Genomic DNA, 27,610 nt, shown 5'->3' with positions numbered 1-27,610 from the left:
AAGGCAACTATAACCAAATCTTTCTTGGAAGCAGAAATACCTACTCACTTGGCCCTTCTTGTAAAGACAGTAATTTTATTATTCATTAAACTCATCTCCAGTTATTATCTACATCAACGTATTTGTACAAAGAAATCAATGAGAAGAGTCAACTTACCATCCTCTTTAAGCACATGGCAATAAAATTCTCCAGGACTATATATCATGCAGACCACAACATCTACTGTTTGGTCAACAGTAAGTTCAACCCATGTCCACTCCAGTGGATTTAGTTTTGCTTCTACACCTAAGGGAACTGTGAAAATAAATGAACATTTTGCTAAACAAATGGTCAAAGTGGGGATGGGAGGTGGGGTCAGTGAGGTATCTGCATTTGAAGAAGAACTGAATTTCCAGTGACTTTCTTAGTGACTTTAAAGGAAACAATCAGTATTACAACTAGCCATAACTACCTCACTGAATTTTAAATTCATATGTCTGACTGATCCTTCAGCAGCTAGTGACCCATAAATTTTTTTTCCAGCTCTCCAACACACTCGTATGTATATAAATGAATGCCTGGATCAAAAAGACAAAGGGCACTTGGGTGGCTCAGTTGGTTAAGCGTCCAACTTCAGCTTAGGTCATGATCTCAGGGTTCATGAGTTCGAGCCCCGCGTCAGGTGTTGTGCTGACAGCTCAGAGCCTGGAGCCTGCTTCAGATTCTGTGTCTCCCTCTCTCTCTGCCCCTCCCCTGCTTGTACTCTGTCTTGTCTCTCTCCGTCTCAAAATTAAACAAACATTAGTAATAATAATAATAAAGACAAAAAGACACTTAACATCAACTTTTTTTTTTTAATTTTTTTTTTTAACGTTTATTTTTGGGACAGAGAGAGACAAGAGCATGAACGGGGGAGGGGCAGAGAGAGAGGGAGACACAGAATCGGAAGCAGGCTCCAGGCTCTGAGCCATCAGCCCAGAGCCCGACGCGGGGCTTGAACTCACGGACCGCGAGATCGTGACCTGAGCTGAAGTCGGACGCTCAACCGACTGAGCCACCCAGGCACCCCAACATCAACTCTTTTTGAAAGTATGAGAATCCACATATACACACAACCGTCTGAACTCCAGCATGGGCATTATGAAGGAGACATTTTACTTACCACTGGCTTCTTTCACGATGCTGGGTTTATCCGTCAGCACCCCTGTCTCCCCCACAGCAAAGCCGGCATCTATGAGAACTTGGGTAACACTGATGTGAGGTGTCACAGATTTATCTAGAAGCTCCACCAGGGAACTATTTTCCAACTTGTCTGCCACCTTCACCGTGATCATTTTGTTCTGTACAATTTTTTTCATCAGACTAATAGCTTCTGGAGTCCAAATTCCTAATGATGGCTTTACTCCTAACAAATAATTTTTAAAGGAATGTTAAAATATTTCTTGTAACAGGCATTTAGAAATTTAGCTCCCAATTTCCATAAAGTTAAACTTAAGGAATCTGACAAAAACACCAGACCCAGAAAGTCCCACCTGAGCAAAAGGATTTTCTAACCATGAAAATGAAGGCAAAATTACAAAGAAAAAATGGCTATACTTCTATGTAAACCAAACATAATTCCACTGATATGAAATGTCCAGAAAAGCAAATCTCTAAGACAGAAATTAGACTAGTGGTCGCCTGGGGAGGTAGGATTAACTATCAATGGGCACAAGAAACCTCATCAGGGTGATGGAAATGTTCTACGAGTGGATTATGGTGATGGCTACACTACTCGGTAAATTTACTAAAAAATCACTGAATTGTGTACCTGAGACCAAGAATTTTATGGTATGTAAATTATATCTCAGTAAGTTAAGAAAGTCATAAACAGAAGTATAAAATAATGCAGGAAGAAATACGGTCCCTTAGAACGACACAAAAACATCTGTATCACTCACTCCAAAGGCACGCACAAATTAACAACCCAGAGTTATGCCCAGTCTTTTCATAAAATAAGAGCAAGTAACTTAAGAAAAAATGTTCAGCCTCACTGGTAATAAAGTAATTGAAATGATTTCATTTTAACTTATCAGCATGAAATACAGAAGTGTCTACTTGGTGTACCAATTTGTGAAGTAATGGGCTCCCCGCTATATTTCTGGTAGGTGTGTAAACTATTTCTACCCTTTCTGGAAAACAATCGTAATATATAGCATACAAAAAGAAACATACCTCCAACACCTCCATTTCACCTACGGAGGTGTCTTGTAACATAACTACATTTGCAACCTATGCCAAGGAAATGCTCTTGGATAGGTTGCAAAATGCAGTTAAAAGAACACTGCTCGTAGCATGAACTTGGAAATATCCTTCTGATAATCGTATACTAGTTCAATTACAGTACATTTGAATAAAGAAGCCAATTTATTAACATGGAAAGAAGCCCCGGCTCTTGATGGGATAAATTATATTTACAGTCAAATTTTTCTTAATGTTTATTTATTTTGAGAGAGGGCGAGCACCCACATGACCACGGGAGGGGCAGAGGGAGAGGGAAAGAGAATCTTAAGCAGGCTCTAGGCTCAGCACGGAGCCCAACACAGGGCTCAATCTCAGGAATGTGAGATCATGACCCAGGCTGAACTCAAGAGTCAGACACTTAAAATGATTGAGCCACCCAGGCGCCTCTACATACAGTAATTTCTAAGGACAATGTTCTTACTGTTTTTTTTTTTTTTTTCAACGTTTATTTATTTTTGGGACAGAGAGAGACAGAGCATGAACGGGGGAGGGGCAGAGAGAGAGGGAGACACAGAATCGGAAACAGGCTCCAGGCTCTGAGCCATCAGCCCAGAGCCTGACGCGGGGCTCGAACTCCCGGACCGCGAGATCGTGACCTGGCTGAAGTCGGACGCTTAACTGACTGCACCACCCAGGCGCCCCTGTTCTTACTGTTTCTATAAGCAGGTTTTGCCCTACTTTATGTCATGAATCCACTTCTATGATATCAATAATGCAGACTCTATAAATACCAAAAATACTCAATATTATAATAGATACATTAAATTTTATTTTATTAGAGATAGCAAAGTAGTCCTGTGTATTTCCTAAATGTTCTATTAAGGATTATTTTTTCATTAAGAGAAGTTATATCTTAACACATTCTTTTATCTTCTCATTGGTTTAACTTCATTTCTAATGCTCTTAGGGGTTTTGCTATTTTAAGAATATGGGGACCATAAAAATTTCATACCTGCCAGCACACACTTTATAGCTTGCATTGGCAATTCCAACAACTTTGGAGTTATGGGACAAAGTCTCGTCAAACTTAGGATTTCAAAGTTTCCATAATCTACATATCCGACCAGTACAGACTGCTCAGAAGCATAAGCTAAAACGGAGGCCCGGTACCACTGATCATCCTCTGAAAAAAGGAGAGACTCAGTCTCAAATCATTTTCCAGTACAGATATAAATACAAACTTTCCCTCCCAAATCCGGAGATGGCCATCTGTAGGCTTTAATACAGTATCAAGCTTTACGGAACAACATATGTTGAGTCAACAGTGCTACTTCTGCCTGTTGGAAGCTTAAACCCCTAAAATCTCAACTTTCTGCAGGCCTCAGACCCCTCACTCACTCCATGGGCTGCCACCACTTACAACCGCTTCATCTGCCCCATAGACAGTTAACTCGCAGGACAGAGTATTGTGTGTGAAATCACAACGATGCCTTGATCAATGCAGGAACAATTTGCTAAGCATCAAGCGGGACTAACTTTACAACACCTGGCAGTAGGAGTCAACCAGACTCCACCAACCAAGCAACCAGTTTACGGGAAGGCTGCTAGGATCTCCCCTCCGGCAGAGACGAACCGAACCCACTTAATACAGCTGTGCCGTGACAGCTCCATGCTTCTAGGCCTCCCGCTACTCCCACTAAAACCAGTAAAGACGTCATCCCGGGAGATTGCACATTCATGTACGGATGTAAATACAATTATCTGCACCAGTCCCCAAAACTAAAGGGCTGATAAAACAATAAAAACTTTCTTTACCAACCACCCCCCTCCCCCCCACTGCAACAGGCCTTCCTCTCTTACGTCACACACTTTGAGTCCATTTAACTGGATGTATTTAAAACTGACTGGTGCACTTTAATACTCAAACTTTGAATGCAGCCAAACAGCGCAAAATGAAGATTGTTCGGGGTTTTTGATTTTTTTTACTTCATTGTAAGTAAAAAAAAAATTCAGAAATACTCTTTCCTCACCTGAGAACTGTGCACAACAGATATCACCAATGGTTGGATAAAAATCTGAGCGTGGAGGCACTTGACCACAGTACTCACTAAGGGACGCCTGAAGTTCAGCAAGCTTATCTGTAGATATAGATCACATCTTAAACAAAAGAAATACAAACCTACACATTATCTTCATTTTCGCATGTTGAGTCTCTTGAAGTGGGTCATATTGATAGGACAATCAAGAAAATTTGCTTACGTCCACTTTGTAGCTGTTGACAAAAGAAGTCTTCTGGAGTCTGAATGTGGGCAACCACACCACAGAACTCATCGCCTACATTCACAGTTAACACTTTGGGGATCAGATCACTTCTGTCTACAACAACTTTGTTTTCAGCTGTCATTTTTCCACCATCTTCAACATCACCTTAACAGAAAACAGAAAAACAAGGCATTTTGGTTTCATTAATCTAATTTTTGCAGTTTTTCAGGCCCAATCAGGCTCTTCCCAACACCTCCAGGCCTTAACACATGCCACTCTTCTTTCCCAGGACACACTCCCAATCCCCCAGCAACCTGATTATTTCCTGCTCAGTGTGCCATCACGTTGAAAAGGCTTCCCTCCGAATCTGGGTTAGGTGTCCTTCCTAGGTGCTCCCATGGCATTTGCGTGCATATCCTCTATCACACCATTTTATAATCTCTTCTCTAGGTGTCTGTACTAATCACAGAACACCCTCCATGATGGTACCTCCACAGTTCCTCAGTGAAGCAAATACTGCCCAGAAGATGTTTGTTCCTTCCCCTGGATACCCGTGCAACACTTGCCGTTATTACTGATGACTCCCTCCTAGAAGCCGTCACCCTCCTATTGCTCTGGCAATTTCTTCCCCATCCTCTATCCACCCATGCCATTGTGGTTTCTCACTTGATGTTGCAGGCCCCAGATCAATCTCCCTATTTTTTCCTCACTCTGTACTCCCCCTAAACTACCACCAACACTTATGGCTTCAATCATTACACCAGTAAGTATTTGGTTTTCTCCTCCAAAGATGGCAAAGAATTACTGAAAACTTTTCAGCAGAGCTGGCACACCAACACTTGTGTTTTGGGGATATCATATGCGCAATACTGTAAGAATACAGGCAGGAGACAAAAGATAAAGTCACAAGGTTGTTGCAATTATCCACAAATAGTAAGGATTCCTGAGCTAGAAAAAAAGAAAAAAAGATTTAAAAAAAAAAGTCATATACAAACAATATTTAGGAAGAACCATCAATAAAGACTTGGCAAAGGACAGGAGGCAGGGATAAGGTAGATTTAAAGATAAGTCGATTTGTGTATATGAAAGGATGCATCCAATCACAGCACCATTAACTGGCAATCACCTCTGGGTGAATGAGCAAGAGACAATGAAGTATGTCCACATTCAAAGTAATTTGTAAAGGAACAAAGTGAAGGCGAAAACATTGCAATAAACAATACATAAAACTAAGCAATGAGAAAATAAAATGCTGATAGCAAATCTTCTTGGTTCTCTTGTTATACTAAATGAAAAGCCACACACATAATTAAACAAGTAGTAAAAACTTAAGAAACAACATCTTACCAGAACAGAATGTTATATCCCTATTTATTATTTCTAAAATAACCAAATAAGGAGGAAAAATTAAACTAAGGAAATTTTAGCTAAAACCCTTCAACTCAAAGTGTCATATTTAGTACTTCAAAATTTCTAGAATTGTTTTAATGTTTATTTTTGAGACAGAGTGAGGGGGGGAGGGGAGAGAGAGAGAGAGAGCGCGCGAGCGTGCAGGGAAGGGGCAGAGAGAGACAGACAGACAGACAGACACAGAATATGAAGCATGCTCCAGGCTCCTGGCTGACAGCACAGAGTCTGACGTGGGGCTCAAACCCACGAACTGTGAGATCATAACCTGAGCCGAAGTTGGACACTTAACCGATTGAGCCACCCAAGTGCCCCTAATACTTTAAAAATTTCTGATAACCATCATGTCAAAGATTGATCTGGAAGACAGGGAAGGAAAACAGGCATGGTAAACTAAAATTAGACAGGATGTACCACTGAATGAAAAAGCATCACCTTTTTTATATAAAGTTCAAAGAATGGTTATCACTTTCATTAAATCTGACACTGCAACAGCTCTGCCCTTTTTTGTTCAGTAGAGAAGACACTTTTCAGTACCCAGAGTCACTATACTGTTCAATATTAATCTGTATACTCACCTGGATCTGCACTCTGTTTCTTAGAATTTTGTCCTTTGGGTTTCAAGCCATATCCCATTTCTATGAGCACATCGTCTAAGAGTTTTCCTAAAAATGATTAAGAAAATGTACGTCCATTGAGATATTACAGCAAGTATTAGAAGAAAGGCATAAATACACAAGTCACAATCATCTAGAGATTATCTAATGATCTAGAGATTATAGCTATTAATACACTGGTATATTCCTTACCAGCTCAGTTTCTAAGTGCAAAATACAGTTTCCAATGCTCAGCCTTAAAAATTGAGGCAAAATCCTCATCATCACTTGGCAGAAAATCTAATGAAAGTATTTCACTTCAAAATTCTGGATAACATGAAAGATTTAGTTACCACCTCACTGGTATGCTTAGTATGGCCACCATTTAGGAGAAAAAATAAATTTAGTGTTAAAATAGGACTACTTTTTCTCAGACATAAAGTATAGCCAAAACAAGGGTAGCCAGTGTGATATGAACTTCAAGTTCCATAAAATAACATCCAGAAGCCCAAGTTGTTAACATACACAGCAAAGAAAGAAAATAGATTTTATACTTAATCTCACAACAGGATTAAGTCAATTTTCTACCAAGTCACCAAGTGACGCTGGATCTCTATAAGTAGAAGAGCAATAACTTGAGAAGTCACTTTTCAAACACACAGAAAGCCAGCACAGAAGGACAGGATTCCAAGGTGTTTCCATTTAGTATTCCACTTAAACACTAGGCATTCAAAGTCTCGATACTAAACCAATGCAGTTCTGCGAAGGTTGTTCAAGGAAAAAGCACTCCTGACACAATCATGGACAAATTCATAAAGAAATTCTTGACTTTTTCCCAATAAATGAGTAGAAATCATGAATAGAGATCATAATGGCTATATCAAAAGGGTAACACAGTTATCCCCAAACTAAGTATAGATGTAGCTTTTGGGCCCACCCAGTTCTAGGAACGTGTGCCAGGTCTTTGACAAACTGCCAACCCCAAGAGCAGGGCCAAAGCCATCTTTTTATCACAACCCGAATGACTTCTGAGTGGAGCTTACTACTTGGCCTCACTTCGTGTTTTTATTTCTTCTCTGTGCAACAAGTAAAGACTAAATAACATATAAAGTGCTCCATCTAAAAAAGAAGACTTAGATCTTACCTGAACTTGGCAGCATAACATCCACAGCAAAGGTAACTACCTCTTCTTTTAAGATGTCGACAATCTTTATAGAGCAGTACTGCTCCATTAACAGTGATTTAATAGTTTTGATACATTCATTGCTCCAATTCCCCTCTGCTGGGGTAACACTGGCCACAAAGCACTTTATGGCCTGAAAGATTTTATGTAAGTTACTAAAAAAAAAAAAGTTACTATTTGAAAATGACTTTTTCTAATTAATAATGTGAATATAATTCATGCTGAAAATTTACTGGAAATCTTCAAAAACTAACCAAATAAACAACTTTATAATTATTTGTCTCTTGTGGTACTCTAACCCACAGTGCTTTTCCTTTTGGGACTTCTTGAAGCTCAAAAATTCATGAAAGGATAATAATTATCCCTCACATACATATAAATTCAGGCTGCTTCCACACAATGTAATAAATACAGAAATGATCATTTTAGGGGCCCCTGGAGTGGCTCGGCTGGTTAAGTGTCCAACTCTTGATTTTGGCTCAGGTCATGATCTCAGTGATGAGATGGAGCCCCACGATGGTTCTGTGTTGGGCATGAAGCCTGCTAAAGATTCTCTCTCTCCCTGCCCTCTGCCCCTCCTCTGCTTGTGCTCTCTCAAAAAAAAAAAAAAAAAAAAAAAAAAATCACTTTAAAAGAGCTGATGGATAAGATGTCCCTAAAAATGCGAAGTTTCTCATCTAAGTACTTAAGTAAATAAGGCCTATTAAATGGAGCTAAGACAGCCAATGATTGTTTATCTACTTGGTAAAAGATGAAAAATATACCAGAAGGTGTTTTTTCATAATAACAATAACAATCACAGTATAGAACAAACAAATACGGTGCCCATCAAAATATTAAAAAGAGCTCCTTTGAGACACTTAGGAGTTTAGAAAGTGAAAAAGACTCACACATGGAGGAAATAAGTCGATGTTTCTATTGAGTTGGTGAATTCTGTTTACTGGAATTATTTCTTCATTTCCATAATCAATATATAAGACTTGTGCCTTCTTCTGCAGCATATCAACATCTCGTATTATTACTCTGTTCCAGGTCTGAAAGTGTAATAGAATGGCGCCCTGCTTCAGAACAGCGTTTCATAACCTTACGCCTGAAAACCCTCAGCCAATCTACAGAACACACAAAGGAAAGGCTACTGGTCTGCTGAGGCACTTGGTAGGTTAATTTTCTAGGAATCTGGCTAAGAAACCCCTAAATTTGTCTTTTTAGGAGACTTTAATAGGCACAACTCTTCCCGGATTATTCTAGCCCACAAGACACTAAGACACAGTAATGCCTCCGCCGCAGAAATAAACACCATCCAGGACTCACAGTCTGCCAGTCTGTAACCGGCGACTGAGGAGCCTGTAAACAGAGCTGGAGGGGGCAAGGGCAGGAAGGAGGTCACCCGACACACCCGCAATACTGACCGAGGAAGAGAAAGAGGAGTGTGACCGGAGCCTCTTGTCAAGCCATCAAATGCATTATTAAAAGCTCTGGTGTCGAGTTTGTATGAGCAAAGTAAATTAAAACATCATCTTAAATCATTCATTTCGTCACGGGTTACCTGGTCAACAGTATACTTGGCAACACAAACTTCCCCCTTAACAGGAATATAATCCTCTTCATGCACCGCATTTGCATAGGTTTCCTTTAAGCACGCGGAAAGTTGGTTCATGTATTCCAAAACTTCTGAAGAATATAACTGCACATAAAAGTCACTCGGGTGCTTGAATTCAGTAACTGTACCCTTTCAAAGACAGAAAAGGTGCAGTAGCTCACTGAGAACACAAGCAAATATGAATTTCTTAAAGTTTTATAATAAGTTTTTAAAAAGGTATTACAGTTTTTGCAATCCTTACCAATTTCATCAGTTATATTTTGTAGCTATCTTATAAACTCAAACTGAAAATAGGAAACAAGGAACAAAAAGCTATAGTTCTTTGGATGTCTGTCTATATAAATTAAACAAATACCTTTATCTCCATGGTTTTCCTGAGTTGTAGACTTCTCAAATCAGAAAACATTATTTTATCAGCACAAGTGGCTATTTCTTTAGTAAGTCCAAGAGGGTAGTGACCCTGGGTTAAAAAACAAACAAACAAACAAAAAAAACAAGAAAAAAAAAGTGAGTTATTTACATAAACACATGTTTCAGTGATACCGTGACCACTATTTGCTGGAATTGAGGCAAAAATAGCCTCTTAGGCTTCAACAAGAAAGTAGAGAAATAGCGTGTACTTTCAAGAGCCAATAAAACCCACTGTCTACAGGCAGTGTACAAAGCACTGGGATCACTTAAGAATCAGGCCATAATGGTGATGATAATGTTGTGTTTATGAAATAAAAAGAGGGGCTTAGCGTTTTAAGTTTGTACTTGCTAACATTTTATAGCAATGATTATTTGAGGAAGTCAGATTTTTTTTTTTTTTTTTTTTTAAGTAGAAGCTAGGACCAGCTAGAGAAGGCTAAAAATTATCTGTTGACATGAGCTGGACACTGTTAGTATTTTTCAGATTATGAATGATTTAGCCCATAGAGTTATCTAAATGGAAGAGTAGTATTACAGAAAAAAATGCTCCTTTGGTCACAAAGCCCTGTATTAGGATGCTGTTACACAAAGCCAGAGAACATGTGCCTGCAGGGACTACAGGAGAAGGGGCTCTCTCAAGAGTTCAATGAAGTTACACTGAGACACAGCATTTCTCAAGTCCTTTGGGGAAAAGGGCCGGGCACACACAATGCTCAAAGACCCCCAACAGTCACCCAATTGATCGTTAAGATGTACAGATTTATTCAACAAGAAATTGTTTTTAAATAAACACTGGTGCAGGGCACCTGGCAAGCTCTGCCAATAGAACACATGACTCTTGATCTCAGGGTCATGGGTTCAAGCCCCTTGGTGCCTCACTGTGAGTGGAGATCACTTAGAAATAAACACTGGTGAAATGTAGAAATAAGGGGTAAGTATTTTATTTAGCTTAAGTCCTCTTAATTCAATAAAAGTCATTCAAAGTTTATTCCAAAGGCAAAAGGTTTATCATACCTCATTTTTCACTTCCATGTTCTTAGTTTCAAAAGGTGATTTACTATCTTCACGTTTGTAGAAACTGAAATAAAGCAGCTGATTATAATACTTCTAGTACAGAGCCAATTAAGAGTAGGGGCCACAACGATGTTAAATGCTCAATCAATAGAATCCAGAAAGGGAAAAACAGCTTCTTCCAGAGAGAATCACAGTAGTAACAAAGCAAAACAGTCCAAGGCTGGCTATGAAATGGTTTACCCTGTACGTGCACTTGCCGCCTCTTTCAAAGCCACCTAATTAAAAGGGATATATACAGCCACGATCTCCAAGTCCCAGCTTCCCTATCTGCAAAATGGAGATAATCCTCACATGACCTCAACAGTTTCGAGGATCAAATGAGGTCACAGATGGAAACTGCTTTGCAAACCGGTAAATACCATGCCAGTAGGATTTTTGTATTTTAAAATCACAATTCGAGAGACATTGTGAGAGCTCTACCTCATCAAAATTCAGGAAAGAATACACGATTACATAAAAGTAAGGCATTCTAAAGCTTTCATCATTACAACACAAACTCGCTTTAAGTTCTAACTGAATATGTACCATCTAATAAAATTATATTCATGAAAACTCAGTCCTAAGTCTGTAGAGCTGTTCATTTCAGATTTGCTTTTATGTTTATGTTATACTTCAATAAAAAGTAACTTCTACCTAGTTATTGCCTGCTTACCTCATTTGATCGTTACACTATCAAAACAAAAAAAACCACCTTATTTTTAATGAATAAGAAAATCGCGCTTACTTGTACTGAACGGGTTTGCACACGATGCTGTGTACTGACCAGTCCCTTCTCTGGCATGCTGTGGAGCAGTAGTACGTCTGCTTACACTGTGAGCACCTCAGCGACCCTACAGAACACACCCCACAACCACATCGCCAGTGTTTATTCCAAGTATTTGTTGCTGGGAGCAAGACACTTTCAAAGACTAGACATATCAAACACATTCTATTAATCACATCAAGATCACCTGAGGGGCACCCGCGTGGCTCAGCCGGTTAGGTGTCCGACCTCGGCTCAGGTCATGATCTCCCGGTTCATGAATTTGAGCCCTGTGTCGGGCTCTGTGCTGACAGCTCGCAGCCTGGAGCCTGCTTCTGACTCTTTCTCTTTGCCCGTCCCCCACTCGCACTCTCTCTTTTATTTTTTAAAAATTCTTTTAAAGATTACTTGAAAAGGATTATGCTGTTTATGATTAGGTGTTAAGATTAAACTTTCAAATCCCTCTCAAATTGCAAATAGGAATGCAAAGATGAATATGAGAGGCAGATAACTAACCTTCCTAAAGTAGAGCCTAGAATACATGTTTTGTTTTTTTTTTTTTTAATGTTTATTTATTTTTGAGACAAGAGAGAGACAGAGCATGAACGGGGGAGGGTCAGAGAGAGGGAGACACAGAATCCAAAACAGGCTCCAGGCTCCGAGCTGTCAGCACAGAGCCCGACGCGGGGCTCGAACTCACGGATGGCAAGATCATGACCCGAGCCGAAATCGGTCGCCCAACCAACTGAGCCACCCAGGCGCCCCTAGAATACATGTTTTTAAAAAAGCAATCAAAGGAAACAGAAAATGTGTGGCCATAAGAACATACTTGTGCAAACAGACTGATGTGGCTTATTATCTTGTGCCATTAAAAAAGTACAAAACAAAAACTAATCAAGAGAATTACACCCAGAAAAACCCAGGAAGTTTTTTAGATAAAGTATTAAAAAATCCTATTAGTGGGGCACCTGGATGGTGCAGTTGGTTAAGCATCTGACTCTTGATTTTGGCTTGGGTCATCATCTCACGGTTCATGAGTTCAAGCCTCACATAAGGCTCTGTGCTGACGGCACGGAGCCTGCTTGGCATTCTCTCTCCCCCTCTCTTCCCCTCCCCCATTCATACTTATTCTCTCAAAATAAATAAACTTTAAAAAATTTTTTTAAATCCTATTAGTATACAGGCAGAAAAAAAATACGTCATCTAAAAAACCAAGACAAAGCACATTACGAAACAACAATAAAACCTGGCTGACTTCGAATGCCTCTTCTCTAAAAGAGACAGAAAAAAACACAAAGGAGCTAACTATGCAAATAGCCAGTAAGCACATGAAATACTGCTCACTGATCATGGGGGAAATGCAAGGTAAAACCACAATGAGATACCTCTATACACCCAGGAAAAGGGCCAATATTGAAAAGACTGACAACACCAAATAACAAAGATGTGGAGCAACCAGAATTCAGTACCACTAGGAACATAAAATAAAATGGTTTGGCTGTTTCCTCTAAAGTTCAACATATACCTACCCTTTGACTTAGCAGTTGTACTCCTAGGTATGTACCCAAGAGACATGAAAACCTATGCTTACACAAGGACTTGTGCAAAAATATGTAGACCGTTCTACTCATAACAGCCAAAGCTAAACACAAGCAATCCAGTGATATAATCATACAAATACTACCTAACAAAAGTTACAAAGAACATAGATTAATCTGAAAAATATCATTCTAAATGAAAAAAAAGCTTTACACAGAGGAGTCAATACTGTAAGATTCCATTTATACGAAATTCACAAGCTGGAAAACTACTTTATGGTGCAAGAACAACTGTGGTTGCCTCTAGCAGTACAGAGACTGGAAGGGATGATGAGGGAACGTTCTAAGAAGACAGAAATATTCTGTATCTTGATAGGGTCTGAGTCTGTGCATGTCAATATTATCACAAACAAAACTATAGAAAATAACAGGTGAAGAAGCGTCAAGAGTGCAAAGGTACGGACAAACAAGAACTTTAAGATGTTGGTAGCTGCCGAAGGTGAGACGCGTATATGGTACACACACACACACACACACACACACACACACACACACACACTACTGTTTACATTTAATAAATTTTAAACTTTCCATAATAAAAATATTTTTCAGGGGCACCTAGGTGGCTCAGTCGGTTGAGCGTCCAACTCTTGATTTCGGCCCAGGTCATGAAGTGATCAGTTTAGATCTAGAGCACATGAGATTGAGCCCCACACCAGGCAATGTGCTTAGCATGGAGCCTGCTTAAGATTCATTCATCCTCTTTCTGTCTCTCTCTCTCCCACTCCCCACCCCTCTCCCTTGCTCCCGCTCTCTCTCTAAAATAATATATATTGTTTTCAAATGTGTGAAAAAATAATCCAGACACCAGAGGGAAATATGCTTACCAAACAGGCCACATCGATGGCAAGTTGTTGATCGAAAAGGAGGTCCTAAGGATCTGAAGAGTGCTGAATTATTTATGGACAAGGAATTCCCAACCAACTTGTGCATTTTTTTTGACTTTGCAGGAGGCACATTATTGCTAGGCTTCTATTAAGAGAAGAGAATAGCAATATTAAAACTTGGTAGTACTTTTTTTTTTTTTAATACTGTATTTGGGATTTCCTCTTCTGAGAAAGTAAGGTAGATGTACTTTTCCCTATTCCTCCCATTAAGTCCAACTAAAAAACCCTGGATGTTTATGTAAATAAACATAAGCTGACTTTGACAGAAAGCAGCAGACAGGCTAGGAAACTTGGGACCCAGAGAACAAGGCAACGAGTTTCTTGAGTTTTCCTTTTCTCTCATACACCCCAGACAGGGTGCTGGAGAAGCCAGCAACCCAGAAACGCCAAATGGTACAAACAATAAAAGCCCCAACAAAAAGTCTGCTCTTTAACCAAATGACCAGGAAACAGGCAGCACAGCAATACAGAAAACGTTCATCAATAACTGCTCTACCCTAAACAAACACCACGGAAAAAAGCTGTGACCCTGTTCTAGGGTAGGGAGCTGGCACTTCATCCCTGGGGTCTCCCCATGAAGACCACATGGGGAACCTGGACTTCCACCCGGCAGGTACGAGTTCTCCCCCTCACCACCATTATTGGGGAAGTGGAAGAGAAGGCCTTGTGGACAATGAGGACTTCTCATCACCACTCAAGAGTGACGAGGGTCTCCAAACTCTCCCACCGCCTCCAACTCCCCACCCTGGCCCGCTTACTCTCTCCCCACTCTACCTGACTTCCACGTCAGTCAAGAGGCACTCATCACTCCCAGCCATGGAGGAGGTATCCCATGAGGCCCACGAGGAGTCAGGAACTCCCACCCTCACCCAGAAGTAAGGAAGAGCATCCCCTTGAGTGTCAGAGGTTGAGTAGGGAACCTGGACATCTACTCTCACCTGGCAGCACCCACCTTCCTCTGCGTCAGAGGAAGCCAGCTAAAACAAAGTTTAAATAAGATACGGCATTTCATTAACATAACGCCCCAATGTGCCAGGTTCAATAGAAAATACCTTGCCATACTAAAAAACAGGAAAATCACAACTGAATGGGAAAAAAAAAAAAAAGATGTCAACATCAAGATGACAGAGACGTCTATTTGACAAAGATTTTTTTATTTTTTTTTAACATTTAGTTATTATTGAGAGACAGAGAGAGACTGTCAGCAGGCGAGGGGCAGAGAGGGAGACACAGAATCCCAAGCAGGCTCCAGGCTCCGAGCTGTCAGCACACAGCCCGATGCTGGGCTCAAACTCACAAACTACGAGATCATGACCTGAGCCGAAGTCAGATGCTTACTTAACCAACTGAACCACCCAGGCACCCCTATTTGACAAAGATTTTATAGCAGTCATAAGTAATAAGCAATTATGAGCACACTTGAAACAAATGAAAAGAGTCTCAGCAAAGAAATGGAAAATATAAAGAAGAACCAAATGGAAGTTCTACAACTGAAGAGTAAAAGAAGAAATATTTTAAATGCAATTAGCAGAATGGAGGGGACAGAGGAAAGAATCCGTAAACTTGAAGACTGAACAATAGAAAATGCCTAATCTGAACATCAGAGAAAAAACCTAGTGGAGAAAAAAAAAAAACTAAATTAACAGAGTCTCAAAGACCTATGGAACTATGACAAAATATTTAACATTCATGTCTTCAGAGTCACAGAAGGAGAAAGAAGGCAGAACTGAAGAAGTCCTGGGATGCCTGGGTGGCTCAGTCAGTTAAGCATCTGACTTCAGCTCAGGTCATGATCACAGTTTGTGGGTTTGAGCCCCAGGTCTGGCTCTGTGCTGACAGCTCAGAGCCTGGAACCTGCTTCAGATTCTGTCTCCCTCTCTCTCTGCCTGCCCCCCCCCCAACTCTCTCTCAAAAATAAACAATTAGAACTGAAGAAGTTCTCCAATAAAAAAAATGCCCCAAAGTCACATAATTTGGCAAAAGATAAAAATCAACAAAATCAAGAAGGTGAGCAAATTCCAAGCCAAATCAAAAAAATCCACACAAAAACACATCTTAGTCAAATTCTTCAACCTAAAGACAAAAAAGCTTAGCAGAGAGAGGGAAAGCACATCTTACCTATGGGGAAAAAATAATTCAGATGAGAATAGATTTCTCATCAGATACCAGGAGAACAGAAGGAAATAGCACAACATTTCTCAAGTGCTGAAAGAAAAGAACCATTAGCTGAGAAACTTATCTAGGAAAAATATCCTGCAGAAAAGAAGAAATCAAGACATTCTTGAGTGAAAGAGAACTAAGAATTTGTCACCAGCAGACCTATCCTATAAGAATGGCTGGCTAAAGGAAGTTCTCTAAACATAAAAGGAAATGATAAAGGAAAGAATGCTGGAACAAAAGAGGAGGAAGAACATATTAAACAAAAATACAGTAAGTACAATAGACTTCTAGAATAGAAGCATTTGTGAAGCAAAACTAAACTGAAAACAGATCATCAGAACTTTAACATCCCTCCCTCAACAAGGAATAGAACTAGACAGAAGATCAGTAAGAAACAGAAGAATTCAAGATCACCAACAACCAACAGATTCTGTTAGACATTTATAGATCATTCTGCCCAACCACAGCAGAATGGACATTGTTTTCAAATGCTAACAGAACGTATACTAAGACCATATACTGGGCCATAAAACAAACTTAAAAGATTTTAAGACATACAGAGGATGGTTTTCAACCAAAGTGGGCTCAAATTTGAAGTAGCAGTAACAAATAATCTGCCAATATTTGAAAATTAAACAATACACTTCTAAAGAACTCATTAGTCAAAGAGGAAGTCTCAAAGGAAATAAAAAATGCTGAAGAAAAAGAAAATATGACAAATCAAAATTTGTAGGACACAGTTAAAGCATTGCCAAGAGGGAAATTTATAGCACTAAGTTCACACGTTAGAAAAGAGGAAAAGTCTTGGGGCACCTGGGTGGCGCAGTCGGTTAAGCGTCCGACTTCAGCCAGGTCACGATCTCGCGGTCCGGGAGTTTGAGCCCCGCGTCGGGCTCTGGGCTGATGGCTCGGAGCCTGGAGCCTGTTTCCGATTCTGTGTCTCCCTCTCTCTCTGCCCCTCCCCCGTTCATGCTCTGTCTCTCTCTGTCCCAAAAAATAAATAAACGTTGAAAAAATATATATATATATAAATAAAAAAAAAAAAGAAGAAAAGAGGAAAAGTCTTAAATCAATAATCTAAATTCCCATCTTAAGAACCTAAAAACTAAGAAAAATAATGCTCAAAGAAACAGAAGGAAACAATACAGACAAAAACAGAAACCAATGAAATTAAAAATAAAAACTTGGGAGAAAAATCAATGAAACTAAACCTGGTTCTTTGAAAAGATCAATAAAATTGATCTCGCAAGACTGTTTGAAAACTAAACAAGACAGAAATGATCAGTATCAGGAATGAAACAATGTGTATCTTACTATAGACCATGAAGACAAATATGATAGTGAAATACTTTGAACTCTACACATATATATCTCATGATGTAGACAAAATGGACCAATTCCTCGCAAATCACAAATCACCACAATAGGACATAATTTGAATAGTCTTATAAATATTAAATAAATTGAAATAATTTTAAAACTCCTAAAAAATAAATCTTCATACTTATCTGGTTCTCACTGGCAAATACTACCAAATGTTTAAAAAATTAACACCAGTCCTATACAACCTCTTTTTCAGAAAGTTAATATTCCCTTTGCTCCCCAACCATACAAAGACAGTAAAAAAGAGAAAATTACAAACATTGCTCATAAAAACAGATGTAAAAATCCTTCTCAAAATGATACCAGATGTAATTCAGCAATATATAAAAATAATTATACACCATAACAAAGTGGAGTTCATTCCAGAGATGTAAGGCTGGTTACATTTATTTCTTTTTTTGAGAGGAAGACAGCACGCGAGCACACACACACACACACACGCAGAGGAGTGGCAGAGGGTCCATACCCAGTGCCCAGCCCAACACGGGGCTCAATCTCATGACCCACATCATAACGCATCATGAGATCGTGATGTGAGCCAAAATCAAGAGCCAGATGTTTAACTGAGTCATCCAGGTGCCCCAAAGAATATTTTAAAACATCAACGAAATTCACCAAATTAACAGTCTAAAGGATCAATTATCAATGAATGAAGAAAAAGCATTTAGAAAAACTCCACACCAGGGCACCTGGGTGGCTCAGTCAGTTAAGTGTCCAACTTCGGCTCAGGTCATGATCTCCTGGCTCCTGAGTTCGGGCCTACATAAGATCCTCTGTCTCCCTCCGAAGCCCTGCTTTGGATCCTCTATGTCTGTCTGTCTGTCTGTCTCACAAATAAACATTAAGAAAAAGCAAAAACTCAACACTGATTCACAATAAAAACCATCAAAAAAGTAGAAATAGAAAATTTCATCAACTTGATAAGGCTTATCTACAAAAAGCCTACAGCTAACATTACACTTAATAGTGAAAGACTCAATGCTTTCCCACTGAGTTTGGAAATAAAGTAAGATATCCATTGTCCCCACTCTTATTCAACACAGGGTTAGAAGTTCCAGCCAGTGCAATAAAGCAAAAAAAAAAAAAAAAAAAAAAAAAAAAAGGAAATATAAAGCACATATATTGAAAAGAAATAAAACTGTTCCTCTTTGCAGAAGATAAAATTGCCTATATAGAAAATACCAAGGTATGTCTAAAAAAAAAAAAAAAATCCCTAAAGTGACTTCAGCAAAGTCACAGGATACAAGAGAAACATGCAAAACCATATTTATATATATTAGCCATGAACATGACAACACATGGAAATAAAAAATATAATAGCATTTACAATCACTAAAAAAAAAACACCTAGGTGTAAATATAATAACATGTGCACAGAACTTATAAGCTGAAAACTACGAAATGAAAGAAATCAAAGATCTAAGTAAAAATGAAGAGAGGGATTATATTCATGGACTGGAAGATTCAACACAACAAAGATACCCATAATCCTTAAGTTGATATACAGGTTTAATACAATTCCTATCAAAATCTCATCAAGACTTTTTGCAGATATGGACAAGATTATCCTAGAATGTATATTGGAAGGCATATGAGCTACATACAAGCTAAAACAATCATGAAAAAAAAAAAAGCGTGGGGCGGGGGGACGCCTGAGTGGCTCAGTCGGTTCAGTGTCTGTGCAGACAGCTCAGAGCCTGGAGCCTGTTTCAGATTCTGTTTCCTCCTCTCTCTGCGCCTCCCCCGCTCGTGCTCTGTCGATCTCTCTCAAAATAAATAAACATTTAAAAAAAAAAAAAAGTGGGAGGAATCACAGTACCCAACTTCAAGACTTACTACATAGCTCCAGTACTGTATGGTATTGTGGGAGGAATATATAGATAGGTCAATGGAAAACAAGAGAAAATCCAGAATAGACCCACACAAATATGCCCAATTAACTTTTGATAAAAGTACAAAAGCAATTCAGTGGAGGAAATACATCATTTTTAACAAATAGGGCTAGAGAAATTAGACATTAAAAAAAAAAAAAATCAACCTTGACCTAAGTCTCACAACTTTAACTCAAAATGGACCACAAATCTAAATGTAAAACTATAAAACTTTTTGGGAAAAAAAAATTTTTTTTTTCCTGAAGCCCAAGTAGCAAGAGTTTCTAGGCTGGACACCAAAAGCATAATCCATAAAAGGAAAAATAGATCAGGACATCATTAAAATTAAAAACTTTTGCTCTGCTAAACACCCTAGTAAGAGAATGAAAAGACAAGCTACAGACTGGGAGAGAACATATGTGAATCACAAGTTTGACAAAAGACTAGAATCTGGGATATATAAAGATCTTTCAAAACTCAGCAGTTAAAAAAATAAACAATCCATATTAGAAAATGAACAAAAGGTATGAATAAACATTTCACCAAAAAGGATATACACATGGCAAATACGTACGTGAAAAGGTGTTTATCATTAGCCATTAGGGGGAGCACAAAATCACGATGAAATATCACCACATACCTATGAGAATGGGGGCGGTAAAAATACAACCACCGCCAAATTCTGGTGGTGATGCTGGATGCAGATTTTCTCAGTGCAAACATGCAATGGTATAGCTATGCTAGAAAACACTTTAGTAGTTTCTTAAATATGTGATACTGTATGATCCAGAAATTATACTCCTGGGCCTTTGTCCCAGAGCAAAAATAAACAAAAACAAAAAGCTTATGTTCACATAAACCTTGCATGTGAATATTTAGAACAGTTTTAGCTGGAAGAGTCAAAAACTGGAAACAATACAGATGTACTTCAACATGTGAATGTTAAACCATGGACTACTACTCAGCAATAAAAACAGAATTATGGATACAACAGCCTAGATGAATCTCCAGAGAATTATGCTGAGTGAAAATACCCAATCCCAAGAGGTTACATACTGTAGGACTCCATTTATACAACATCCTTGAAATGACAAAACTGTGGATGTGGATTAGATTTAGTGGCTTCCGTGGATTAAGGAAGTGGTAAGGGCAAGAGTGAAATGGATAGGACCATAAAAAAAGCATGCAAGGGAATGATGGAAATGTTCTGTATCCTGACTCTATCACTGTCAATCTCCTAGTTGTCCTATTATACAAAGTTCTGCAGCAAGTTAGCAAGTTACCACAGGGAAAAACGGGGAAACAGCTACACAGGGTCTGTATTATTTCTGCATGTCAACTGCGGAGTTGCATTTACAATTGCATGGTAATCTACAATTACCTAAAAAGAAAGAATTGTTTTTAAAAGGTACTAGGTTAGGGGCGCCTGGGTGGCTCAGTCGGTTGAGCGTCCGACTTTGGCTTGGGTGATGATCTCACTGTTTGTTGAGTTAGAGCTCCGCGTCGGGCTCTGTGCTGACAGCTCAGAGCCTGGAGCCTGTTTTGGATTCTGTGTCTCCCTTTCTCTCGGCTCCTCCCCTGCTTGTACCCTGTCTCTCTCTCTCTCAAAAATAAATAAACATTAAAAAAAATTATAATTAAAAAAAAAACAGGTACTAGGTTAAAGAAATTGAAGCTCGACCTTGACTAATACCTGAAAATTGAATAATTCTTCATTAACACAATACAAAGTATGTTTAGAATCTTTTACCCAAACAAAAACACAAAACAGAAAAAAAAAAAAAAAAAAAAGTCCTGACACATCACACTACTACTTACTTCTTTGGTTGGTGAATTGTTTGCAACATTTAATGGTGACACTGAGTTTCCTAGAGAGGGAAAACATAAAAGCCAAATATTACTTTGTTCCTAGAAATGTACAATACCATAATTAGATATTCAAATAATAAAATTATACCATAATAGCCTTAAAGGTACACTAAACAATCCTACTTTTTCCTAATGATAAAGGATTTGCCTGAAACTTCCTTAAATACCAATCTTCTTACTGTGAACTTTTCTCAATTCACTAAGGCAGCAGTTCTCAGACATTTGTGAACACCAGACTCATTTACACACTTAGAAATTACTGAGAACCTCAAAGAGATTTTGTTTATATGGCTCATGTCTGTCAATATTTACTAAATCTAGAAATTAAGGGGCGCCTGGCTGGTTCAATCAATAAAGCATGTGACTCTTGATCTCAGGGTTGTGAGCTGAAGCCCCACACTGGGGCTTACTTAATTCAAAATTAAAGCTAACTTAATTTAAAAAAACGTTAAAAAAAAGAAATTATAATTAGAAATTTTAAACTTTTAAAATTAAAAACATTTAAACATAAATTATTACATGTAGACATGGTTGTTTTTATTTATTTATTTATTTTTTCAACGTTTATTTATTTTTGGGACAGAGAGAGACAGAGCATGAACGGGGGAGGGGCAGAGAGAGAGGGAGACACAGAATCGGAAACAGGCTCCAGGCTCCGAGCCATCAGCCCAGAGCCCGACGCGGGGCTCGAACTCATGGACCGCGAGATCGTGACCTGGCTGAAGTCGGACGCCTAACCGACTGTGCCACCCAGGCGCCCCTGTTTTTATTTTTAAAGCAAATACATTTTCTAAAGCAAAAAAAAAAAAAAAAAAAAAAAATTATGGGTAGCACTGTTTTACATTTTTGCACCCATCTTTAATGTTTGGTTTAATGACAGACTCACATCTGCTTTTGCATTCAATCCACTGTGATATGTTGCTTTGATTGAAGCATATAAAGAAAACCTGGCCTCTCACAGACACATGGTTACGAAAAGGAGAAGTATTTAACGGCCTCCTCAGATAATTATGGATATTTTCCTTTAATATCATGCCAAAACTCAAGGGGTAGGTAGTTTAAGGAGTAGCTGCAAGGTGGAATCTGAAACTTTTTCATAATGTGACACCGAAATCCACTGATTCATCTTGCACCTTGAGTGGATTTATACGTTTGCACTTTGATTCATGAATGCACATTCATTCATACATGTTTAACCTATACGTGACTTCGCCACATCACACACTGGTCATTTGGAAAAGACTGAGAAACTCTGAGTTACGCAGATCTTCCAAATGTGGACGATTTCATTTTACAATAGTGAAAAATTCACGTGTGTTAGTTAACATCCCTCTGCATCTCACGAGGACAGTCTTTATTTTTAAGTATTGAGAAGTTGTCACACAGAGTGGCAGATACAAGCTTCCTGAAATTCTCATTTTTGCTTAAAAGCTCGAATTTTATCATTAGCAACAAAATACTGTCAGGTGTATTCCTTGAGGCGACAGGCTCACTTTGTTCATTTTTGAGACTGCCAGATCTCTAGATCTGAATAACCAGAGTTTGTCATTCTTTTCAAGTAGAAGTGATGTTCAAAGAAAAAAGTTTCCATACAGCTCAGAACTCAATCACACACACGCTCTTCATACTTCGTTATGAAGCGGAAGCTGGGGATAATTCCCATTTTGTTACTACAAATACCTGTACGCAAGGTTCAAGATTTCGTAATAACTCTTACTGCTTTGTCAAGGACGTACTTTAGTAAAACTGGCATTTCCACCTTTGTCTGTGTTAACTACAAGCGCATAGCAATGAAAAACTCAGTGAGCACTAACCCAGGCTGGTGTCCCTAAGTGGAGCTAACAAGCACCACTGGTTTACTCATCTTTGCTTTTGCACCAGCGGGAAGTTGGCACAACAAAGGCAGCAAATGATTTTTGAGATTCAGACAATAGTTTTGACCTCTTGGGAAACCCCGTGCCAGAACTACATCACCATAACATTAAAAGATCGTATCTGATACACATTCATCCAGGGCCCAGCCTCCTTAAAAACCAGGTTTTTAGGACTGAGGACTAAAGGGGAAGAAAAAAAAAAACAAAAAAAAAAAACCACCTCATGAAACAATGTATTAGCTACATATTTGTGAGCTTTTGTATGCATACAATTTGCATAGTATTTTTTAAATATGGTCAATCCGTAGAGTTCCCATAAAAAGCCAGAGTACAGTATTTCCTTTCTACACTCCTAGTCCTTCAGTTGTGGGGGTGGGAGGGGCTCCTCTGGAGATAGACATTCTCTCCTCAGGAATCCTTTTTGTGATGAATCTAGTCAAAGGCAGCTACTTGGCACCTGGTTTTTCCTTCTAGATTAATATTTAAATGCAAATACTACAAGGTGGCTATTTCGTTATTCTGTTAATAGCCCATGGGTGTGTAATTACATACTTGTGATAAGCCAAAGAAACCACCAGAATCAAGAAGTATTAAACCTGTAGTTTCCACTTACCTGTTGGCAACGTTTTCCTGTCTCCTTTGGATCCAGTCACCTCTCTGCTGAGGCTATTAGAGTTTGAAGACACTGAATTGTCTTCCTGACTAGCCAAATACTGTTTGGTTTGCTCACAAAGCAAAAAATTGTTCTTTTTATTTCCATTCTCTGGACTTTTCAACCGGAAGTTAGGGTGGTTAGCATGTCCTCCAGGACTTCTTAAAGAATCACATGGTGGAAGCTTGTTTTCATTTTTCTCAAAATTAAATGGCTCTGTCATTTTATAAGTAGATGCCTCCAAATGATTTCTTGACATCATACTACGCGGCGATGCAACATTCACAGAAGTCTACGGGAAGAAGCATATTTACAAGGCAATTTTTAATTACAAAAGTAGAAGCATTGTAGGCCCAGGTGATTTCTTTTTATGTAACAGGTAATGCATCTGAATGATTCCAAAGCAGAGGTAACTGTGATATCACAGCCTGGCCTAAAGGCAAAAGAAAAAAAACAATTCGATTCTCTATCGATAAGTACAAACTCCCAAGTTTCACACAATTCAACCACAGACAAAAAACTAACAACCCAAGAGACATCAAGAATAATCTCAGAGTTTGACACCATTTCTTACTTTAAAAAGCTTTTGAAACGAAAGAACTTTCACATTTTAAAAGAAATATTTCCAACTGAGTGCATGCAACTTAAAGGTGAAATACAATAAAGGGCATTGTTTTCATCGGGTCATTGCCTACCTTTCTAGAATCCCTCTACTGGCTCCTGTTTAGATGGTATGACCTTGTATCTGCTGAGCCCAGCTCCCCAATGGCCACGCCCCTCCGTCCCCGCCTCTCTCATCCCCCAGGTTAGCTCCTTTCTTCCCAGCCATCCTTCAGTTTGCTTCAGCTGACCTCCATGCGATGTTTTTCTTCCCAAGGCCTCTGCTTTGATCATCTCCAGCTGCGCTTCCATAAACTGTAACTCGTCTCTACTGTTTTTCAGGGTTATCTGTGTGCATCCTTCTCTGAAAAGAAGGTAGCATATTGTTCCAACGTGCCTCTGAAAAACCTCCATCCAGACCTTATGCTGGCTTGTTGTTTTTCTCTTACTCTCAAAGAATACTAAGTGTCCTGCCCAAGGGAAGTAATAAAAGTGGACAAACAACTTTTCTTTGTGTAGTGAGTTACCACCGCTTGTCTATTGACTGCAGGCAAAACTGCCTATCGTCCCAAAACTGCTCAAAAAAAAAAAAAGCCACAAAAAATTAAACTGGTATGAGTATCATCTAAATGTTGCTTAACATTGTTTTAAATAGAAGATAAAGAAATAGCAGAAAAGTTCTCCTCCTGGTGTCCTAAAATGCCTATTTCATTTCCTGCTTTAAATTAGGCCTAGCCTAATCCATGACGATAGAGAAAAAATAATGAAATAAAAAGAAACACACAGGCACACTCAAAGGTGGGGAACTCTCTGAGGACCAGATCCTGGAAAGATCCCTAACACAGGCCTGCAGATAGGCAGTCACAGAGAGAGATCCTGCAGCTGCCAGGGAAAGCACACCTACACCGAAGAAAGTTGGATGTGGTAAGAAATACCGTGGACACTGAGTTACAAAAGAGAAGTAACTTCCAGGGGAAACTGGGTGAGGGTAGGAATAGGGAGTAATGCCACACACTCTGTACAAGAAATTTAAAGAATGTGCATTTCCCAGGGTGTGTGGGTGGTGTAGTCAGGTAAGTGTCCAACTGCTGGTTTCGGCTCAGGTCATACTCTCACGGTTCCTGAGTTCGATCCCCATATCGGGTTCCATGCTGACAGTGCAAAGCCTGCTTGGGATTCTCTTTCTCTGCCCTTCCCACATGTGCTCTCTCAAAATAAATGGATAAACTTATAAAAAAAATGCATTAACATATTAGGGTAACTACTAGAAGAACAAAAACAATACATGAATTTAAAATTACTGAAGAAAAAAAATAAAATTACTGAAGAAAAAATCTCAAACAGAAAAAAAAAAAAAAATTCAAGCATGGCCAGTGGAAAACATCAAATGTGACAGAACCAAATCCAAGTATCAGTGATTGAGTCTCAATTAAAAGAGAAAAAGACTTAGGGAGAAAAAGATCCAGCTAAATGCTATGCATAAGCAGTAGAGATAAAACGAAATTATATAGCAATGTTGTAAATAACGGAACTAAAACACATGCTATGCAAACAACCAAAAAAAAAAAGGTGGAATACTAATATTAATAGCCGATAAAAATAGAACTCAACATCAAAAATATTGGGAGTGCTGGGGTGCCTGGGTGGCTCAGTCGGTTGAGCAACTGACTTCGGCTCAGGTCATGATCTCACGGTTTGTGAGTTCAAGCCCCACGTTGGGCTCTGTGCTAACAGCTCAGAGCCTGGAGCCTGCTTCAGATTCTGTGTCTCCCTCTCTCTCTGCCCCTCCTCTACTCATGCTCTGTCTCAGAAAAAAATAAACATTAAAAAAAATTTTTTTTTAAATGTCACGAGTGCCTTAGACAGTTGTCAAGATACAGAAAGCAAGTGGTGATAGTTTAAATACCACGACGAATACAACCAAAAGCATTCATTTTTCCAATACTGGGCATATACTGGACGAGAAAGGCCACCCCAACGAACTCCAGAAACACTAATGCCATGTTCACTCATCACAGTACACAAACCTCCATCTCAGGTTTTATTTCCCAGGGAATCAGCCTACAACAACTACATTAGAAGATGAAGGGTTCTGGGGCTTTTTGTTTAAAAGTGGTAAAATATCACGAAGAAACTGATAGCAAACATGACTCTATAAAACAAAAACTTACAAGAAATAGCAAAGAGGCCAGGAAATAAAGATTAACACATAGGTGAAAAATTCAACACCAAAATTTTTAAAAATGTGATAAATAGTAAAAACATTCGGATACTGTAGCAGACACTGTGATTGACCCAAAACGGCCATCTTCTACCTCTGATTTGTCAGCTGGCACTAGAGACAACACTGGCCATAATCAATCCTCCCGAGGAGAACTTCCCAGAAAGCTCTGTCCTTTCTTGATGAACATGGACAGGTTTGGATAGCAGGATCCTTCACCCCTTTCTTCCTGTAACGCAATCAGGAAGCTTAAATAAGTGAAAGGAAGAACACACACTTTAAGGTTCGTAGAGCTGGAAAGGCAGAGCACCTGGGGTCTCTGGCGGTAACCTGAGTCAGTATGTCAGCTCTGATCTATGCATAGACTTGCTATGGCATCAAATAAACCCATGAGTTTTCTGTTATTTGCAGCACAATTGATAGATATCAATAAAATATGTGAGCAAAAGTCATGAACAGAATGCATAAAAGATGAAGACTGGTTGATAAACATAGGGGTAAAAACATTCAACCTCATTTGTAATAGAAAACAAAAATGGAAATTAACTTATTTTCTACCCAGCATGAGCGTGATTAAAAAGGACACTCATTACTGCAGGGAATATAAAGTAATATGTTCTTACTGGGAGACAATTTGAATATACATACATACATACATACACATATGTATATGTATGTATGTCTGTAAGTATACATTCTTAAGATATCAATGTATTCTTTAAATTTTTTAATGTTTATTTTTGAGAGAGACAGAACATGGCGGGGGGGGGGGGGGGGCGGGCAGAGAGAGAGGAGACACAGAATCCAAAGAGGGAGACACAGGCTCCAGGCTCTGAGCTATCAGTACAGAGCCTGATGTGGGGTTCGAACTCCTGAACTGTGAGATCATACCCTGAGCCGAAGTCGGACACTCGAGCTACCCAGGCACCCTGAGATATAGATGTTTTTTTTTTTTTTGTTTGTTTGTTTTTTCAACATTTATTTATTTTTCAGACAGAGAAAGATAGAGCATGAACG

The 27,610-nt window shown here is 39.0% G+C and overlaps 1 protein-coding gene across 4 annotated transcripts in view; it reads right to left on the bottom strand.

The window, feature by feature from the left end:
- TDRD1 (tudor domain containing 1) overlaps positions 1–27,610 on the bottom strand; it is a 50,258-nt gene that overhangs the window by 17,875 nt on the left and 4,773 nt on the right. For 3 of the 4 annotated variants that reach the window (XM_045439004.1, XM_045439006.1, XM_045439007.1), the window contains exons 2-16: positions 23,734–24,064; positions 21,196–21,245; positions 13,904–14,048; positions 11,461–11,566; positions 10,677–10,740; positions 9,607–9,711; positions 9,198–9,380; positions 8,542–8,685; positions 7,613–7,784; positions 6,451–6,537; positions 4,463–4,630; positions 4,234–4,341; positions 3,216–3,386; positions 1,143–1,385; positions 158–295 (exon numbers count right to left, since the gene is read on the bottom strand). In XM_045439004.1, the coding sequence (XP_045294960.1) occupies positions 158–295; positions 1,143–1,385; positions 3,216–3,386; positions 4,234–4,341; positions 4,463–4,630; positions 6,451–6,537; positions 7,613–7,784; positions 8,542–8,685; positions 9,198–9,380; positions 9,607–9,711; positions 10,677–10,740; positions 11,461–11,566; positions 13,904–14,048; positions 21,196–21,245; positions 23,734–24,064 (2,215 nt within the window). The remainder of the gene's footprint in view (positions 1–157; positions 296–1,142; positions 1,386–3,215; positions 3,387–4,233; positions 4,342–4,462; positions 4,631–6,450; positions 6,538–7,612; positions 7,785–8,541; positions 8,686–9,197; positions 9,381–9,606; positions 9,712–10,676; positions 10,741–11,460; positions 11,567–13,903; positions 14,049–21,195; positions 21,246–23,733; positions 24,065–27,610) is intronic. The other variant, XM_045439005.1, reaches the window with a different exon arrangement.

Source organism: Leopardus geoffroyi, chromosome D2 (genome assembly GCF_018350155.1).
Source record: "Leopardus geoffroyi isolate Oge1 chromosome D2, O.geoffroyi_Oge1_pat1.0, whole genome shotgun sequence".
Lineage (NCBI taxonomy): Eukaryota > Metazoa > Chordata > Mammalia > Carnivora > Felidae > Leopardus > Leopardus geoffroyi.
Note: the sequence above shows the minus strand (reverse complement) of the source record. Positions and strands in the feature narration are given on the sequence as shown.